We start from the raw sequence: 20,417 nt of genomic DNA, 5'->3' as shown, positions 1-20,417 counted from the left end.
TGGTGCTGGTGTTGGTATTGTTGCTGGTGCTGGTGTTGGTGCTGGTGTTGGTGATGGTGCTGGTGCTGGTGTTGGTGCTGCTGCTGGTGCTGGTGTTGGTGCTGCTGCTGCTGCTGGTGTTGGTATTGTTGCTGGTGCTGGTGTTGGTGCTGGTGTTGGTGCTGGTGCTGGTGCTGGTGCTGGTGTTGGTGCTGCTGCTGGTGCTGGTGTTGGTGTTGGTGCTGGTGCTGCTGCTGGTGCTGGTGCTGGTGCTGCTGCTGGTGCTGGTGCTGGTGCTGGTGTTGGTGCTGGTGTTGGTGCTGCTGCTGGTGTTGGTATTGTTGCTGGTGCTGGTGTTGGTGCTGGTGTTGGTGCTGGTGCTGGTGCTGGTGTTGGTGCTGCTGCTGGTGCTGGTGTTGGTATTGTTGCTGGTGCTGGTGTTGGTGCTGGTGTTGGTGCTGGTGCTGGTGCTGGTGTTGGTGCTGCTGCTGGTGCTGGTGTTGGTGCTGCTGCTGCTGCTGGTGTTGGTATTGTTGCTGGTGCTGGTGTTGGTGCTGGTGTTGGTGCTGGTGCTGGTGCTGGTGCTGGTGTTGGTGCTGCTGCTGGTGCTGGTGTTGGTGTTGGTGCTGGTGCTGCTGCTGGTGCTGGTGTTGGTGCTGGTGCTGCTGCTGGTGCTGGTGCTGGTGCTGGTGTTGGTGCTGGTGCTGGTGTTGGTGCTGGTGTTGGTGCTGGTGCTGGTGTTGGTGCTGGTGTTGGTGCTGGTGTTGGTGCTGGTGTTGGTGTTGGTGCTGGTATTGGTGCTGGTGCTGGTGTTGGTGCTGGTGTTGGTGCTGGTGCTGGTGTTGGTGCTGGTGTTGGTGCTGGTGTTGGTGCTGGTGCTAGTGTTGGTGCTGGTGCTGGTGTTGGTGCTGGTGTTGGTGCTGGTGTTGGTGCTGGTGCTGGTGCTGGTGTTGGTGCTGGTGCTGGTGTTGGTGCTGGTGTTGGTGCTGGTGTTGGTGCTGGTGCTGGTGTTGGTGCTGGTGTTGGTGCTGGTGTTGGTGCTGGTGCTGGTGTTGGTGCTGGTGTTGGTGCTGGTGCTGGTGTTGGTGCTGGTGCTGGTGTTGGTGCTGGTGTTGGTGCTGGTGTTGGTGCTGGTGCTGGTGCTGGTGCTGGTGTTGGTGCTGGTGTTGGTGCTGGTGTTGGTGCTGGTGCTGGTGTTGGTGCTGGTGTTGGTGCTGGTGCTGGTGTTGGTGCTGGTGCTGGTGCTGGTGCTGGTGTTGGTGCTGGTGTTGGTGCTGGTGCTGGTGTTGGTGCTGGTGTTGGTGCTGGTGCTGCTGCTGGTGCTGGTGCTGGTGCTGGTGCTGGTGTTGGTGCTGGTGCTGGTGTTGGTGCTGGTGCTGGTGCTGGTGCTGGTGTTGGTGCTGGTGTTGGTGCTGGTGTTGGTGTTGGTGCTGGTATTGGTGCTGGTGCTGGTGTTGGTGCTGGTGTTGGTGCTGGTGCTGGTGTTGGTGCTGGTGTTGGTGCTGGTGTTGGTGCTGGTGTTGGTGCTGGTGCTAGTGTTGGTGCTGGTGCTGGTGCTGGTGTTGGTGCTGGTGTTGGTGCTGGTGTTGGTGCTGGTGCTGGTGTTGGTGCTGGTGTTGGTGCTGGTGCTGGTGTTGGTGCTGGTGCTGGTGTTGGTGCTGGTGTTGGTGCTGGTGTTGGTGCTGGTGCTGGTGTTGGTGCTGGTGTTGGTGCTGGTGTTGGTGCTGGTGCTGGTGTTGGTGCTGGTGTTGGTGCTGGTGCCGGTGTTGGTGCTGGTGCTGGTGCTGGTGCTGGTGTTGGTGCTGGTGTTGGTGCTGGTGCTGGTGTTGGTGCTGGTGTTGGTGCTGGTGCTGGTGTTGGTGCTGGTGCTGGTGCTGGTGTTGGTGCTGGTGCTGGTGCTGGTGCTGGTGTTGGTGTTGGTGCTGGTGCTGGTGCTGGTGCTGGTGCTGGTGCTGGTGCTCAGCCAGTGCTAGATCCCGTTCCAAACAGGTTCTGCAAAGTAGCGGATTGCTTTTCCACTGGCTGGAGAGCACCGGAGAGCCAGGACCCTACGCCATTTATTATGTCACCAAAGCAGAAGCATAAAATCTATAAAAGGAATGTGAAATCCCCGAAAATAACAACAATGGTATACCAAATCCAGGCCCTCAAAATGTTGTTTGGAGTTTGGAGTTGACTTCATGCAAATTTTCACATGAAAAGTTGCTGTAGTGTTTGCTGTACAGTACACATATTTCTGAGAATTGCTACCACCAGCTACACTACAGATCTATCTGGTATTTTGGTGGGAGAGGTCAACCAGAAAAGCCCATTGCTAACAAGCTGTGAGTGGGCCCTATCGCCACTTATCGTGGGCAGTGTCAGACCTGATTTGATGAATAAAGTGATTGCCTTCACATGCATGTCTATTGGGTCAAAGAAATGCATCCAGTTAGACAGTTCAGTGGAGTCGTGGGCATAGTTCGGGTAAACTGTGCATGTTAACCTACTGAATGATAAGAACAAACTGATGAAAATTTACATAAAATGAATTAACAGACAAAATGAATAAACGTAATGGCAAGCTGGTGGGTTGTGGTGCAATAAAATTGCGTATGTATGCGTGTGTGTGTGTGTGTGTGTGTGTGTGTGTGTGTGTGTGTGTGTGTGTGTGTGTGTGTGTGTGTGTGTGTGTGTGTGTGTGTGTGTGTGTGTGTGTGTGTGTGTGTGTGTGTGTGTGTGTGTGTGTGTGTGTGTGTGTATGATATGTTATGTTATGTTACGTATGGCTTTGTGCTCATAGCCAGTGTTGCTTGGACCAATCACTATAATGTTTTGTTGTTTTGATCAGTCACAATACTGTGTCTCTGAAGCAACTCATGTATTACATATTCTACTCTCACTCATGATGCCTCGTTATGCAGACCTTGGTCTTTGCTGTCATAGATAATATACTGTACTATGTACTATATGTCTCTACTTTGACTAAATAACAGCATTGGATCAATCAGGAATTAAAAACAGTAAGAGACAGTCCTTCTACACAATGGCTGCTTGGCTACTGTGTGTGCTTGCACATGCATGTGTGTTTTTTTTTTCATTCTTATTTTTTTGAAATCATAGTAATAAGTATTATTAACCACCTGAGACAACCCGCCAATTTTCCGAAGTTTGCTGAAGAGTGTGTTAAGAAAGGAAACCAAACTGTTGCAAAGATCCAAATAATCTTTTAATCTGAAGGACTGGACAGCCTTGGGCGAGCACTGCTGTCTTCTTCTATGATTGTATCATGACACTGGTGACCGCTTAATCTGACAACGTTTGGCCCTTTCTTTTCCTCTCATCCTTCAGGTGTTTGCTTTAGAAAGACAAGTCTTTGACTTCCTTGGTTATCAGTGGGCACCCATTCTTGCTAACTTCTTCCACATCATTGTTGTAATCCTCGGCCTCTTTGGCACCATCCAGTACCGGCCACGCTACATCATTGTGGTAAGTACAAATGTCCATTACAATGTACATTACGTTATGACTTTAATTTCACCTGCAACTCTAGCTGTAATGTAGATTGGACATGTTGTTGCCTTTCCTTTTTAATTGTTGTGCTGCACTCTTTTGTGCATTGTGTGACACCCTTTAATCACTCTAATCCCTCTGTGATTAGGGCTTATTAAGGGGGGTGGGATATCAGAGGGGGGGGGGGGGGGCTAAGAAGCTCATCAGATTTACACTTGTTTCTGAACAGAGAAGGTCATTCTTTAAAAAAAAGAAAGGAAAGCATGTGCTTCATCCTGTGCATTGTATCCTGCCAATTTGAAATTTCAGAAATGTGCTCTTATGCACTTGAGTTTTTATTTGACGCCATAACATTTATTTGAGCCATTAAATACCAATTTTGAGCAACATTAGTGAAATGCACAGATGGTGGTGTTAATGATGGGAAAATATTGTGGGCGTGAGAAAGAGATAGCGGGGAGAGAGAGGAGAGACGGGGAGCATAAAAACGAAGCATAAAGGGGAACCACACAGGATAGAATGAAGAAAGACAGGAAGCAGGAGTTGAGGGAAGGAGAGAAAGGAGGGAAAGCTGAAGCTATTGTCTCATGTCATGTGGGAAATGGGAGAGTGCGAGGTGAGGTGTTTCATGATACAACATGTATGTTTTCATAGAGTTGTGGTTGTGGCCTTTGCGCTTCCTCTGACATTTTAAACTCGTTTCAGCGTGAGTCAAAAGATTTCACGACCGTCACTCTGATGACTGCCACTGAATGCCACCCAGCAACACTCACTGTCTGTCAGCACTATAAAAACCTACAACTCCCAGAGGGCTTAGAGAAAATTGCTGAACTCACTGTCATTCAGAAAAGAGAGGTCACGCGTGCGTGCGTGTGTGTGTGTGTGTGTGTGTGTGTGTGTGTGTGTGTGTGTGTGTGTGTGTGTGTGTGTGTGTGTGTGTGTGTGTGTGTGTGTGTGTGTGTGTGTGTGTGTGTGTGTGTGTGTGTGTGTGTGTGTGTGTGTGTGTGTGTGAGAGAGAGAGAGAAAGAGTAGAGGGATTTCTGTGCATGTAAAACATGTGCTTCTTTATCAGCCCTACAATTTATTACTGTAAATAGCTAGAATTCACTATTGTTTCCTGTGATCTCCCTGGATGTAATCTGCTGTGTGTTTTTCCTGCAGTACACAGTATGGACTGCACTCTGGGTAGCCTGGAATGTCTTCATCATCTGTTTCTATCTGGATGTGGGAGGTCTGTCCAAGGTGAGGCTTGCAACATTTTTTTGCATCTCTGATTTGACGTTCACGTGAAAGCAGAATTTTCTTTATTCCTTTTAAACAGTTCCCCCCAGACTTGGGTTTCTCCTCAGTACTCTCTATCGGCATCTTCCTGTTCTTTCAGGTCAAAGTTGGATTCAGGAACTGTGAATCAGGACTAAATTTATGACAATGAGAAGTTCAGTAATTCAAACTATCATTTCAGTGTAACAAATACAATACTTGTATTCATCCAATGTCATTGATGATTCTGAACATTTATGTTGCTTGTCATTTGGCCAGTTTTGCAGGAGGACTTGTGCAGACGTACAAGAAAGATGGAGGGATATGATGTAGTTTGTAAATCCCTGAAAATAATTCAGCTCATTTCTGAACTTGTGCCAAATCATTCTTTTTTCCAATTTCATCCAGCTATGCCAAAAAAAAAAAGTTAATTGGAAGAACATAATTGAGTATTGATAAGGCCATGTCACCAATAAACAGATGTTTGACTTATAATTAGATATGATTCACTGCCACAAAGTTCTTTGAACATGCATTAGTGTAAGCTCAAGGACCTGCAGAGCCAAAGGAAGCACCGTTATATGCAGTTTACAGTTTAATACATGTACAAAATATCCATCTAGTATGAATCCAACACTGAACTATTAATCATTCGCTGACTGCACGCCTCAGCAGGGATGTATAATTTGGCTTTAAACTGTTTATTTTCTGGCGTTCTTCTATTGACCTGTTAAGGGCAGTTACCCCCCGCTGAGTTTCAAGGACAGACTTAAATTTTGAAATAAATTTTAACAATCCTGTTCTCAAAGGACAGTTGCGAGCACATATACATAAACTCTTTGAATACTCTTTGGCTCTTCTGCAGTTCCCGTTCTCAGATCTACTGTAGATTTATTCATGCAGTTGCAGGTGCTGCGATTTTCACCTCCAAGCAACCTCTATCTTCTTTTTCTCCATCAGTTGCTCTGTTCACTGTTGTTTTTGATGGTACTTAATTTCTCTCTTTTATTTTTTATTAATCTCCACTCCTCTCCAGTTTTGACTGACTTGCCAAACTGTCTGCTGCCCATTGACTATAACGAATTCATGTATGCAACGTTCAGCTAACAGCCGCTCATTCAAAATGAATTTCAGAAACACCTTCCCGGGCTACGTTAACGCTGTCATTGTGTGATGCACTTTGGATCCATCAAGTGTGTCTGTCCTGCGCTGCATATGTTGGTGTGTGCCTCTTCTCTGTATTTGTGTGGTTGTGTGTTCCTACATGGTTCCTGCTAGAATAATGAGGCTTGTAGAGGCCAGCTGCTTGGGGCTGAGGCTGGGCATTAACCCGACAGATGGAGCCAGCCGGGGCTCCGAGCTCTGCATATGGTGGCCAGGAAGAAAGCTGGCTTACGGAGCGGCAACACACAACACACACACATACACACCCCACACACATATGCGTGGCCAAACTTGACACATAGGCTTATAAGTGGATCCTCAACACATTATATCATGAAACCAATTCAGCTAATTCTTCCCGACTCGCGTGGAGAGATGCTGACAGGGCCACACCGGAGGGTGTGCACGCATGTTTGTGTGAGCGCTCTGTGCAGGCCAAACCCTGAGATTGAGGGGGCAGGTTGTCAGAGTCATAAGCCACATGGTCCGTCACCTCCTATTGATCCCTTACCCCTCCCCCACGGCACAAAACAGATACACCCCCACCGCTCTGCACACACCTCTGTTTTAAACTGTCCCAGCCAGCCACTGCCTCATTTTTCATTCATGCACATATTTTTTTCTCATCAACTTTGCACACAATCTTACCATCTTAGTAGTATCCAGGAAAAGGCAGAGACTGGGTAGCAAATATGGACAGAAGATCTCCACTCTGTCAACAAATATGTAAGAAACTTATTGGAACGTCTAAAAACAATGTTACTCTTATAAAGACTGGAGGGGATATGCATAGTTTTGCTTATGCAGTGCATAGTAAAGATAAACAATTTAAGGAATCTGGAGGAATTACTAAGGGGAACCTTCTTCAACATTTTTCGAACACAGCAACACGGAGATATCTACTAATGCCACCAATAATGCCTCATGTTAATCCTTTTCCAAAGACAGTGTCAACACACCTTGGAAACATATACTGTGGTCAGATGAATCAGTTTTCCAGATCTTTTTTTGGAAAAAATTGACAAAGTATGCTCCTGATCAAAGACAAACAGGACCAGCATGGAGTCCAAAAGCTTTGGTCTCTAATAGTGTGGGACTGGAACAGTTGTCCTTGACTAATATCATTGACACTTTTGTGAAGGCAACATCAATGCAGAAAAGTACATTGAGATTTTTTAGGGCAAGATATGCTGCCTTCAACTCATCTTTTCCAGGAAGTGCATACATTTTTCCAACAAAAGAATGTAAAATGACATTTCGCATTACGACGGCATGACTAAGGCGAAAAAAAAGAGGATGGAGACCGTACTGGACTGGCCTACAGGCAGTCCTGACCTCTCCCCACTGGAGAATGTGTGGAGAATTTTGATGAGACAATGACAACCCTGCAGAGCTGCTCGACTTAAGATGTCTTTGCACAAAGAATGGGACAAATTAAAAACTTAAACTCTTCATCCCTTGACATCCCTAATGCCAGAGTGTATTTTAAATGCTCGGAGAAAGTATGTCATCAATTAAAAAGCAGCACAAGTTTTACTGTTGCAAATCCTTTGGGGATTTATTTGCAGGCTTGAAATTCAAAATTGGACGTATTTAAAAAAAATAAAGTTATTTTGACAAGAAAGATCATTAAATGCTTTCTGCAAAAACATAAAAAGGGAAGTAAATGTAGGAATTGTGTTGACATGGATGCAGTGTAAAACAATGTTTGCTCAGACTGGGGTTGAGCACAGACTCTGAGTCAATACGCAGCCCATGGGGGTGCTCCCCTTTCAGAAACTTAATTAGATACAAAGCTGTCATCGGCATCAGAAAATGCATCAACAAACAGTTTGGTACTCAGGTGTGTTCCCAGCTGTGATCACACAAACAGCATTTCTCATTTCTCTACTTCATGAACAAGAAGTCATTGCAATCAAGACTATAATAATTTCCCACTGAACTTTATAGAGTTTATATCTGTAACGCTTACACAAACAGAGTAGAGTAGTAAATTAATTGACTTGAATTAAATAAAATTGTTTGGCAGGATCAGTCTCTTTACCTTGAATTTGTGATATGGAAGGATTGATTTGTGCTTTGGGGTGCAAAGGAGCATAAAAATACCTCTCCTGACAGTAAGACGCCAAAGGCCTCTTCAGGATCGACTGCTGATGTACTGCAGTCATGAATGCTTCGATGGAGATGGTTTCCCTGGCTCGCAGCATCAATTAATGGCATCTGTCAAATCATTAGTCCAGTCCTACAGTACCTACTGACCTTCAGCCGTCGTTTTTTTTTGTGAAAGTGTGTGTGTGTGTGTGTGCAATTGTGTGTGTCTGGAGGATGATAGAATGGCACACAAAGAAGGTTTGAGACAGAGAGCAATGGAAGATCATCAGCAAGCAGAGAGGGGGTATCGTGTCATTATTCCTATATCACTCATGACTCCCGTTGGATGCTTTTCTATTGACGCCACAGATTTGTTACTGAAAGTTGTGGCTTGATACCCTTGTCATGATGTATGTAACGTGTGTATTTGTGAGGTGTGCGAGTGCGTTTGTGAGTGTCTGCGGTGGTGGTGGTGGTGGGGGTGATAGGAATCAGAGATGTTTCCTGACAGCACTCGGTTCTGTTAATAATGCATGTCTTGTCGCTGAGGGGCAGATGCAGGGTTAGATTGCTGTTCTGAGGTATTGATTGGTGTGAGCGTCTGTGCAGCTGTGTCTGTACGTGTGAGCTCATATGACTTTGTGCAAAATGAGCATGCCTGAGTGTGCAGAGTTACATGTTTCAGATGCTGCCTGCAGAATTAGCATTTTACTGGTATAAGCTTGCAAAATTGTTGTTAACCCTCAAAATCAGTAAGTGTGATGGGGACACTGATGCCAGTCTAGTCCTTTTAACTGTTTGTTAAAACTATTAAAGAGTTGGTTAACCCAAATATTTTAAGGTTTTGAAATGTATGATCAAGACGAGAGGAGGACATTTACATTTATTCAATTACATATTTTGGTTGAATCATTATCAGGTATTTTAGTTATTAATCAAAGAATTAACACCACTTTTCTTCTTTGCAACCCAATTTATAAAAGGATTTTAAAAATAATGACCAAACACAACTAAAGTTACCAGACATGAGAACTAGAGATTTTTATAGTTTGTCAATCAATCAATCAATCAATCAAACCTTTATTTAACTTGGAAGAGCAGTGAGATTTAGAAATTAGAAAGGTATGGACCAGCTGCTGACTTGCTGGTTAGCACGGCTAGACGGCTCCTGGTTCATCCTCAAAATTGTATAGCTACAACAGGACTCCGGAGTCATATGAATGAACTGACAAGGTGAGGAAAGGTGACTCAGAGTGACGGAAACAGCCCAGTATATCCATAGTAACTCACACTCGTACCTCTTTGCAGGCAGAGAAGAAACCTGAGGTCCCGGTCCCATACAGCTCTAAAAACTCTGGTGATTGACACTAATGAACCAGAGGTCATTTATGGAAGATATTTCTAACTTCCTTCCTGACTGGTCTGAAAGCTCAGACCGGTAGTCTGTGTGCCTGCGCTGTCAGCCTCCCGTTTGGGGGCTGAGACTTCATCACCTCTGAATTTGCTTTACACTTAGCAACAAAATGGATGTGTGGCATGAAAAAAATATGAATTGCATGAGTCTAACATTTAATGTATGAGGCACAGCAACTAGCACTGCTGTAAATGCTTTTTTTTTGTCTATATTTAGATGACAAATCTCTTTGAGGAAACAAGCACAAGCTTAAAAAAAATGTTTTTTTTTTAGTGTCAAGATTCCTCCATCTGCATCATTTGAATCCAGCCTTGGAACTGATTCAACAAATAAATAAACAAACACACATCGTAATGAAAGCATCATGCCCACATAAAGGGTTCATGTTTTCTGTTTCTTCCAGGACGGTGATCTCCTGACGTTTAACATCTCAGCCCACCACTCCTGGTGGAGCGAACACGGCCCCGGCTGCGTGAGGACAGAGATCCCGCAGGCTCCAGGGGTCCGGAGCACAGAGAGCCACTCCTACATCACCGTCATGGGGTGCCTCATGGACTACCAGTACATCGAGGTCATGCACAGCAGCACGCAGATCTTCGTCGCTGTGAGTACAACATTACACCACCGCCACATTCACGTGAGGACACTTTACACGGATGTGTACCAGAATCTCAGCAGCCTCACATGCTACAGTTTTTTAAGACCTTGGGAAACAAAGTTATGGAAAAGAAAGTTGTTGCTTTTGTCTTTCCATAGTACAGCTCCACAATCCCCTGGTATTTTGTCTACAGCAGCTTTCCTTCCTCTGTCCTGGTCACCGAATGAAAAACTGTTCTGTTGTTTTTCTCTGGCTTGTTCTCAGACTTGGCAGCTGCAGACGGGTTACTCAAACACTGGAAGGACTTTTATTGTCCCGTATTTACAGTTCACCCTCAGTGCACCAAGAACGTACATCCTACCAGTGTGCATATTTGTACACACCCAGTCATTGCCAAATAGTAACATCGTGGACTGACGCTGACACATACATCCGTACACCTAATTTACACAGTCGAATGTGGAATGCAGGTGACAGCAGATGACAGAGAGGAACACCAGTCGGCTTGAGCGTCATGTTGGATTTCACTATCACCAGATCTCCAATCTTAGAATAAGTTGAACCTTGCAAACTTTGTGCTTGCGGTGGGGCCCAGTGGTAAGAACCACTGGATTGTATCGTTTGTCCCATTACCCTCATAAAGAAAGGCAGTAAAGTGGCTGACCTCACTTTACAGCCTCAACACTTTCACTGAACCTCATTAGTCCTTGCACTACTGGCAATTAATTGTTTTATGGGTTGCCACACTGGGACTTCTGCTGCTCCATATGAGGATTTGGCAGCACACATTTGCCTGCATTTTTATGCTGTTGGTCATCCAGGCATTCAGCTGCAACTCCATGGGAGCTGCTCCCCAGAGGAGCCGGGCAATTGATACTGCAATCCCAGAGTCTGTGGTGATGTCATTTTCTTTGTGTGCTTATTTCCTCTCAGGCTAAAATCAGAGCACTGTATAGGAAAAAAAGAGTCCTCCAGAGTGTTGTTTTGCCTTTTACTTTTTCAGAAGAAATAACACCTACTTCATTGGGACATAAATGACCTATATTAGTAGATTTGCTCTGTAGATGACGTTTCACCGCCATGTAATCTCACTGGCCTATTATTTTCAATTGTCACCAGTATTAAAGTCCACTTTTGTTGGCCGGTGAGCCAGGAAAAACTAAATTCAAAAACTAGAATTTCAGCAAGACGGAGAAGGTTTGAGTTCTTTGTGGGATTGCTTTTTGTTTTTTCCTTTAACCTTTTTCACTTTTCATTTTCTGTTGCTGTTTGGTTACAGTTAGGCAGAGATAGACTTCTTAGGTTAAGGCAACACAACTACATGGCTAAAGGTGGCAAGATATCATGTTCTGGGTAAACGTTACCCTTTATAACCACTTAAAACTAAGCTTTAATGTGCTGATAACATTAGAAGTGGGTGGACAGAGGAGCGCTAAAAGTATAAATGTTAAGAAAATGGAGAATGTCAGGTGTCGTTTTATCTTTTTTAGAGGGTTTGAAGGTCACAGTAAGAGTTCATTAAATATTTAGCTTGGGCTCCGAGGAGCATGTTTCATCAAAATGAAAAATGCGAGTCAATCTGCCTGTAATGGAAACATTTCTGTCATCCATCTGCTCAGATTTGTTATGAGCTGGAAAGAAGCAATTCAGAAGTGAAGCCTTGGATTCGGGAAAGTCAGGACAGTTTAGTTGCTTTCTCCTGCCTCAGGCAAAAAGTAACTTCAATTTAAAGGATGAGCTTGAAGTGGAGGCATCGTTTCAAGCTGGAGGATTGTATTATTTATTAAGCACTGAAGGGAATATTTTGCTCCATCTATGCCCTTCTGTTCTGTGTTGACTTCACTCAATCCATACATAGTTTGATCATTTTTTTAAAATTCCTCTCATAATGGTGACTTAGTGTCCCATGTAAGTAATGAGCAGAAAATATACCTTTCTTTTTCCTTTCCCTTGATCTCCCCATCGTCCTCCCTTCTTGTCTAGTGTGCTGCCTTCACTGTTGAATAAAACAGAAGAGACTCAGAAAACATCTCTGGTGTATAGAGGATTAGCCTGTAGGAACTGTATGAGAAGAAGAAAAAGGATGTAAGATGTGACATCCAGTTTACATCTGTAGATAGAAGTCCTACATGCTGAAGGAGAAGTCAAACATGTCAGAGCTGTAGCGCTTCCAAGCCGACAATCTAAAAAGGTGTTCTCACACAGAAAGATATTATATCACTTAACACTGGATATGGCTGCCAAAGGCATCTTTTTCTCTTCCCTGGAAACCTGCATCGGGTGGAAACTGATAATGGAAGAAACGACTGTCTGCGTCACTCTCGTTCCATTGCTCATTTCCTCTATTTTCATGCCTGTCTCATCACAATCTCTTAGCTCATTCTGTCTTCCTGGCTCAGATATTACTGTTATTGACCTTAATCTCTGTCAAATCTCCACCAACTGAAATGACAGTCCTTTTTTCAGGCTGCCTGCCTTAATCATTGTTACTTTGCCTTTTTTTATTCCACCCTCTGTATTTTGCCATAGTGTTATGTTAGTGCTCCACCTGTATTAAAGGTTAGACAGGAACGCGGTGCATGGAGTGCTGCTTGGGTATTTGCAAAAATAGTATCCCTCAGGTGCTCTTCAGTCGGGGAGATCCATAAATTGTTGTAGACAGAGAACTGAGGCACTCATGAGGGTAAGATTAATAAAATGCCTTTATTATTGCATGGCTAATCTATTAAAAGCGTGTCTACGCGTTTCAGCCAAACTGGCCTTCGTCAGGACAAAAGTGAAGTTTTTTACTTTTGTTGTCGCTTTTAATAGATTAGCCATGCGATAATAAAGGCATTTTATTAATCTTACCCTCATGAGTGCCTCAGTTCTCTGTCTACAACAATGTATTAAAGGTTAGTTTTATTTAGCACGAGTGATGAGGGGAGTGTATCGCGAGATAATGTGTAACACCTATGCTGGTCTACAGCATGAAAGGTTGCAGTTTCACCACAATGCTTCAAAATGGTCCGTGTCAACGTCTTGCCGCGTCTTGTCATGCCATTAACACTTCATGTCTTGCTTTGTCCATCATCGCTTCAGTGTTTGTTTGTTTTTTTTAAATGGCTGTCAAGATATAAAAAAAAGGTAGATTGTATATTTTGACAGTTTTTATTGTGCAATCAGTGGTAGGATGGCTGTACTGTTTAATTTATGCTATTTTCTGAATGTTAAATTTAGTTACAACAACAAGTAGACTCATGACGTAAAACTGTGGGGATAGCTTCCTAGCATTTTTCCATAGAAGGGAAACTGCTTGAATAAATGAGCCTGATTTGTGGACATGGCCAAAATAGATAGAAGTTTCTTTTAAACTGTTGGTTGGATAAAAGCTATGAAGTATTTTAAAGCAGATATATTCAATATGACATTCAAGAGTCCTTAAAGTTAAGAGTCTACAGTATTTTTTCACATTCCTTATATTTTCTACTTAATTTTCATGCTCAAATGGATATGGTCTGTAGTTTAAAAAAAATGATTAGATGAGGATAAGAATGAATGATCATGGTTAGGGTTTAACATTGCCATTATCGTTGCATGGACACTGCTCTGCAGAAAACAGCATCTTGACGATACGGCGGCATCTCACTATTACTTATCACAGATTGTGACAGTATTATAGTTTGGAGATGAGGACAAAGCTGTTTCCTGATGAGATTGAGCTGTGGCTATGGGGGCACCTTGAGCCTGGAGTGGGCTGACCATTGTGATTACTGCCAAAGGGTGGGCTTGCCACCTGGTTGCACATTTTGTGGTTGTGGAGGTTCACTTATGTCAGTAGCTTGAAAAGAGGATGACTAAACCGCTCACTGAACATTTTGCTGAACCCATTAGTCCATGATCTGTTTTCAACCTCTCATGCTAAGCAACAATCTATGCTGGGGATCAAGGGGTTGTTGTTTTTTGTTGTAGTTGTTGACAGTAATTATTGTACTTATTTTTTATTTTGCAATAAAATAAAGCACAAAGTCATTGTGAGAATCACTTGGTTTCTTTATTTTCCCTTTTTTAACTGCTGTAATATGTCAACATTGACATTGCTTTGTTAGGGAATTTTAAAACTTTACAGCAGATCTTTAGATCTTGGGATTAAGAGATTTATGAAGCCGTTTTGATCAGTTCTTAGGGCAGCTGACTGCTGCCAACAAGCAGCTGAAGGAAGGAAAGACCTCAAGACCAGAGGAGAGAATTAGTCTCCATTGGGGCTTTGAATTATGTCAGGCTGTGTGCACTATACCCTAAAAGCATGCCTTTATGCTTCAAAGCTGTCTTGGTCAAGAAGCTTTAATTGTTAATCTGTTTACGAGGGAAATGGATTTTCTCCAGATTAGAACATTTGGCTTTGTAGAAACTTCTAAAATGAAAAAAAGAAGAAGTAGAGGAAACAGAAGGGACCATGGAAGGTAAAAACATGTATGTTTTAAAGAATAAACCCTCGCAAGACGTCCTCTTTTTTTTTCAAATAGATTTTGAATGTATTATATTAGTTTGTTGTCACAGAGAGCTCTTTTTTCTCGTTCACAGTCAAGGCTCACATACGGTTGCGTACGTGTCTGGCTACATGCGAAGAACAAGATGTTTTCTGTTTTAACACATCTTTGGTGTGCCATTACCGTGCTGTTACTTAATGTAGAAGATGCAAATCAGCACCAAACACACTTATCAACCCCAGGTGGTCTCGTTTCTTGCTGTGCTTGAGTATGTGTCTGCTTGCATTTGGGGCAGAGGGGTGGTGCAGAAGAACAGCTGGATGCGAGCTCTGCAGTCCCCATCTCATCACGTTCTGTCATTAAACATGCAGCTGACTGCACACAAACACTCACACCTCATTTTCTGCAGAGATGCATGCACCTTTATCGTCAGGCAGAAAGTCCTGTGTAATTAACCTACAGGACATCTGCATTGCCACGTCCCTCCCTCGTCCTCCCTCCCATGTGACATATTTTACCTACAAATTCCTTTCACTCAAGTACATCCAGCTACTTTTCTTCAAACCCAACGAGTCACAATTAATAGTTTGTTAATGAGTTTCTACAATAAGTCAGATCTTATGTAGAGGCCACTAAACTGAAGGCACACAGTATTTCCAAAATGCTTAAATATTAACATGCACATAAGAATAAAACTGCTTATAATGAAGCCTTTTGACAGTATCTTAAATATGCCAGTTTTAGTTAAAATACAATATTTGCAAGTGATTTGAATATTTATAAGATCCAAATTCGTAACTGTGTGTGTTAAAACAAACGTGTTTGCACATTGAGACGGTAATTAACTTTTTTTATAACTAAATAACTAATCGATGCTGGGCATTTTCTGCCATGCTGGTGATGGAGGGAAAGGGGACACAAGATAATCAATCAAACCAAATCCACGCTGTTATTCTAGTATTGGTTTGGATACACAAGAATACGTTTGAAAAGTTGATGTAGCTGCAGGGATTCTCATCATCATGTGAAGGATGTGGAGGCGGAACGATGCAGCATTGTGGTCCGTGGATGTTGCACCCTGTTTCACCTTGAGAAGTAACAGCAGAGGTGTAATAGGGGGAAAATGAGTGCTGTGCGAAATGGCGTTGTGGAAAACTGTAACAAGAGAATGGCAGCAAACGTTGCACAGATGTACAGCATGACACTCTCAGAATGTTTACCCTACTGAGGAGCAAACTGAAGACGCAGAGGAAAAAATACAGTGTTTGACCACAGTGGTTGAAAAGGCAGAGGCTGGTTGTCACTTGACTTGGGGCACTAGCTACTGGAAAAACCCCTGTTGCTGTGCTTAGCAACCTGGAGGAGCCTCTCCCAGCTGAAGCCTCCCAAATACATCCGTTAGTGTTGGTGACTGTGAAGTAAAGGAAAGGCACCATCTTAATAATAATAATAATTCATTTTATTATTTTCAGGTCACCCAAGGTCACCTTACAAAAGATACAAACACACATTTTATAAGTTAAAATACAATTAATCCAAAAAAGCAGCAAATCTTCAGATGGTGGAAGGCTATGGTGCTTTGTGAGTGCACATGCTGAGGAAGGAATATTGGATCCCCGTGAATGCTCAGCTGGAGAGTGGAGGGGAATTGAAGAGGCTATTTCCAGTCCATTTCTGTATGCTAATCTCAGTGTGAAAGTGGATCATATGTACCCTTCCGTGATTCACTAAGTTTATATCACTTGAGCATCACCAAAAGATAACTCACAGACTTTGATTTTGATATGGTATTTTGGACCAAAATACGATCCAAGTAGTACAGAAGTAGCCTTAATGTGTGTTGTCAAAGTGGGCTGTGTGTCTTTTGGGCATGGCACCGTAAGAGTAAACCTGACCTTCATTAGCCTATGCAAATGCACGTAACCCTTCTTTCTTGCTCAGCAGCTGGCCCTCCTCTCTCTCCCTCACACAAGGCCCAAGGGTTTAGGGGCTCATTATTTGCGAGAAGACACACATATGAAGCTGGACCATAAGAAATACCTGCTGTAGGTAGCATTATAAATTGTAACTGGAGTTCCACTCACAGTCAATTCTTTTTTTTTTTAACTTTTTTCTTTCTTTTGCCCCCATCTTGTCCTTAAGGTTTTATGTTCAGATTCAGGCCCTGTTTACACGGAGCAAAAACGGAGGCGTTTTCATGCGTTTTGGCCATTCGTTTACACGAAAACGGAGCTCAAAGCCCCCAAAAACGATAATTTCTGAAAACTCCGGCCAAAGTGGAGATTTTCAAAAACTCCGTTTTCACGTTTTCTTGTAAACGGAGGAAAACGGAGGAAAACGGAGGAAAACGGTGGAAAACGGAGATTTAGGCTCAGAACGTCACATTATGCAACAGAAACGTCACCAGCATCATTTATGCGGCCTGTGTTTACAATTTGTTTGGCCACCGTCAATATTTTCTTTTATTTTACCTGTTTTAAATTCTAAAGTCACACTTAAAAGTAACTCCACTTCTCTGTCACTCCAAACGAAAGACTCTCGTTCCGTCTTGGAAGTAACTGGCAGTCAAGGCTGATTTATGGTCCTGCGTTACACCAACGCAGAGCCTACGGCGTAGGGTACGCGGCGACGCGCACCGTACGCAGGCTACGCCGTCGATTTAACGCGGAACCATATTATTCAGGCTCCACACGTGTTGATGTGTTGATGTTTTTTTCCAGGATTCCGATTGGCTTGCATGACTTTACGCTTCTCGTTACACTGCCCCCTGCAGGTTTGGCTGCTCATAGCACCTTAACAGCGTTTTCATGCCGGCTCGTGTAAACGAGGATATTTTGAAAACGTAGAGGGGAAAATATCCGTTTTTGTAAATACCCGGCTATGTGTAAACGTGGTCTCATTGTCCACTCTTCATCCAGCTCAAGAGAGAAAGCCAAAAAAATAGAGATAGAGAGAAAGCAGCAGAGGAGAGTTGCATATTGCAGACAGACACACAGACACGTGTTAATAAATTGAACTAACATAATGAATTAACTCAATGAACTAACATAATGAGTCACTGAGAGCAAGTGATTGGCAGACAAGTGATTTTGATGCAGTGTGGCTCTTCCTTGCAGACAAACTGAGGATATGCAGGAGCTTTATTAGCTTAGTTAATGTGACTTTAATTTAAAAAGAAAAAAATGATGCTTGAACTCCTGCAGTGACAAGGAGGCATCAGCCAAGACTGCCTGGGGAAATGAATATGTGCATGTCTGTCTGTAGGAGAGGGTAATAGGCGGGTATTTCCTTTTCTTCAGTTCAGAACATTTAGTATCTAACTTATACTAGTAGGGAATCATACTTCAGATGAACTGTCACTTGCGATTGAGGACATTGACCTACATTTTCTGGCCCCTCCAGGAAAATGCCACCAAGTGCACATTTCTTTGATCTTATTAGCTCTGTGAACATGCGACTAACTTTGTCGCGGCCAGCAGCTATGAACAGACAAATGAGAGATGAAGGTCATTTCCTGCAGCAGAACTTTGACAGAGTTTTCATTTAGAGGCAATAAAACTGTTCTTAAAACTACAACTCATACACTCTGAGTTTTGCGTCCTCTTCAAATGTCATGTTTTCAGCTTTTCCTGCCTGTCAGTAGCTACTTGCAAACTACTTTTTTTTAGTATTTTGAGCACAGGTTTTCAAAATTACTGCAAATATATGTTAACCTTATAAGTCATTTCCTTGTTTTAGCATGACGGTTTTTAATAATCTCTGGAAATTAATGCTTCTAATTCTTTAAGTACATATGTTAAAGTTAACCAAATAATTGTTGTTTTGGGCTCATTTTATCACATCATTGACAAGACAACTTTAATAACATCGCCTCTCACAAAATATAGCCATTGATGTCACTCAAAATACGCTATTTTTGCTGTGTTGTGGTCTGTTTCTATTTGTTGCTTCCATTTGTAGGACAGGTGATGTTGAACTTATGATGATGCCCTCTTAATTTGCTTTGCTTTGCATTTGTTGAGTTTTCTTGGCTTGCATTCAGAATACAAGTCTGTCAGTACATTTACATGCACTAACAGAAAGTCTAATTGTTGCTTTAATCTGACCGATATCAAATTTTTAAAAGCCAGGTATACATCTTAGCCGGGCTGTAGTCGAACTAAACTGAAGCTCTTGAGGTCGAGCTATTGGTGCCAGATAATGCGTCCTAATTTGAATTATTCCAGCATGTATACGCAACCCACGCTTAGTGACTCTTACTGACTGCCCTGGGACTCCCCCTTCTGGAAGTGACGACACCGCAAAAGCCAGAATATGGACAGAGTAGGAGAAGAAGAAGACAAACGACAAAGAAGGAACCCCGAAGAACGCCAACGCAAAAGTGCGTGTGGCGCCACCTAGCGTCGTGGAGTCGATAGTCTTCTTGCGCATGTATACTTGGATTTCTCTGAAACTCCAGTTTAATCCTTAGTTAGATTGTTGCCAATAGCTAATTTAGATGTGCATGTAACCACACTGAATAAAGAGTAAAACCGGTCATACAAATTGCAATATAATCAACCAGTAAACTGTTCTTTCATGTTTTTGAATAAGCCAAAGCATTTTGATTCCCAGCTGCGTTTCCTGCAGATTCTCAGCCATGTTAATCTTTGTTGCCTCCGTGCAGGTTGTGCAGCTGTTAATCTGAACATGACCTTCTCCAGTTTTCTCCTCCTTCACGTATAAAAGCAATGAAACAACACAATGCATTTCTCAGCAGCTCTGAGATGCCCAACAATTCCCCTTTAACAGTTAATAGTGACTTATCAGTCTTTCTATGCTACACAACACTTTGCTCAAACAAAAATGTACTTTTGTTCAAAAACTAAACAAAAGTGTGCTCATGCATGAATATTAACACATCCAAGCACACACACGGACACACCCACACATGCAGACACAATGTGGTTGCAAAACAGGGTGTGCCCCTGCTGTTAACACCATCTTGTGTGTGACACTAGCTGTATACATATGCTAATTCACCTCCATTTCACCGCCAGTCTAATGGATGGGGTGACACTAGCAGTTAGATTGTGGAGAGGTAGAATCCAGCATTAGAAGCAGAATATATCTTATCAGGCCCGCACATGAAGGCCCGTTTTGCATTTTATTAGGCATCACACCTGTTTTTTTAATGAATACACACAATTTAATACTCACAAGAACTTCAGTACATTTATAGAGCTCAAGAATAATTGAATAAAGCTTAGATTGATGGATACAAACCCGTTTCATGTTCAGTTTATTGGGTGAATACATGCATCAAGTTAGATTTTCAGTTGAATGAATAGCCATCATCACACGCATTCATTACACCCTTGGGTTCTGTGTTTGTGAACCCAGCGTGTGAGGAGGGCAGCCTGCCCAAGTCTGTTTTTAATTGCTGTGGCGGAGGTCCAAATGAGGGATGGATGTCTGGGCGAAGAGAGACTCACCGCGTCTGTTTCTGAATCGATGACGGCCATCTGCCAGTGCCACGGGGTATTTTCTGTGCTAGGTGTTTGCCCTCACGTGCGCTTGCGCGGCCACTTTGTGGTGTGTCTGCGCAGACGTTCAAACGACTGTATGTACACTCCAGATCCCAAGCTTTTTAATACACTGAAGCACACAAAACTGTTGAACACAACACTGAGAGCTGAACAGAACAGAGTTTACTTCTAGCTCATTTCTGTGTGTTTTTTTCTTGTTTTTTGTTTTTTCAAAGAAGATCTTAAATGGTACTGCTAAAAGCCCTAAACCTCTCAGCTAATGTCTTACCGGCGTTAACACTGAGCTCTTACAAATTATACTTAATGGCGCTGTATTCGTGCATCAGCATATTCTGCTATTAGTTACAGCTTGTTCCTTCCAATTCATTGTAATCTTGATCAAATACAGTGTTTTTCTTCTTTTTAATCCAGGATATTATTTA

At 42.9% G+C, this 20,417-nt stretch overlaps 1 protein-coding gene across 2 annotated transcripts in view; it reads left to right on the top strand.

Moving 5' to 3' along the window:
- nkain4 (sodium/potassium transporting ATPase interacting 4) overlaps positions 1 to 20,417 on the top strand; it is a 60,648-nt gene that overhangs the window by 25,756 nt on the left and 14,475 nt on the right. For both annotated transcript variants that reach the window (XM_061735957.1, XM_061735958.1), the window contains exons 2-4: positions 3,310 to 3,447; positions 4,633 to 4,713; positions 9,804 to 10,004. In XM_061735957.1, the coding sequence (XP_061591941.1) occupies positions 3,310 to 3,447; positions 4,633 to 4,713; positions 9,804 to 10,004 (420 nt within the window). The remainder of the gene's footprint in view (positions 1 to 3,309; positions 3,448 to 4,632; positions 4,714 to 9,803; positions 10,005 to 20,417) is intronic.

Source organism: Cololabis saira, chromosome 12 (assembly GCF_033807715.1).
Source record: "Cololabis saira isolate AMF1-May2022 chromosome 12, fColSai1.1, whole genome shotgun sequence".
Classification (NCBI taxonomy): Eukaryota; Metazoa; Chordata; class Actinopteri; order Beloniformes; family Belonidae; genus Cololabis; species Cololabis saira.
Note: the sequence above shows the minus strand (reverse complement) of the source record. Positions and strands in the feature narration are given on the sequence as shown.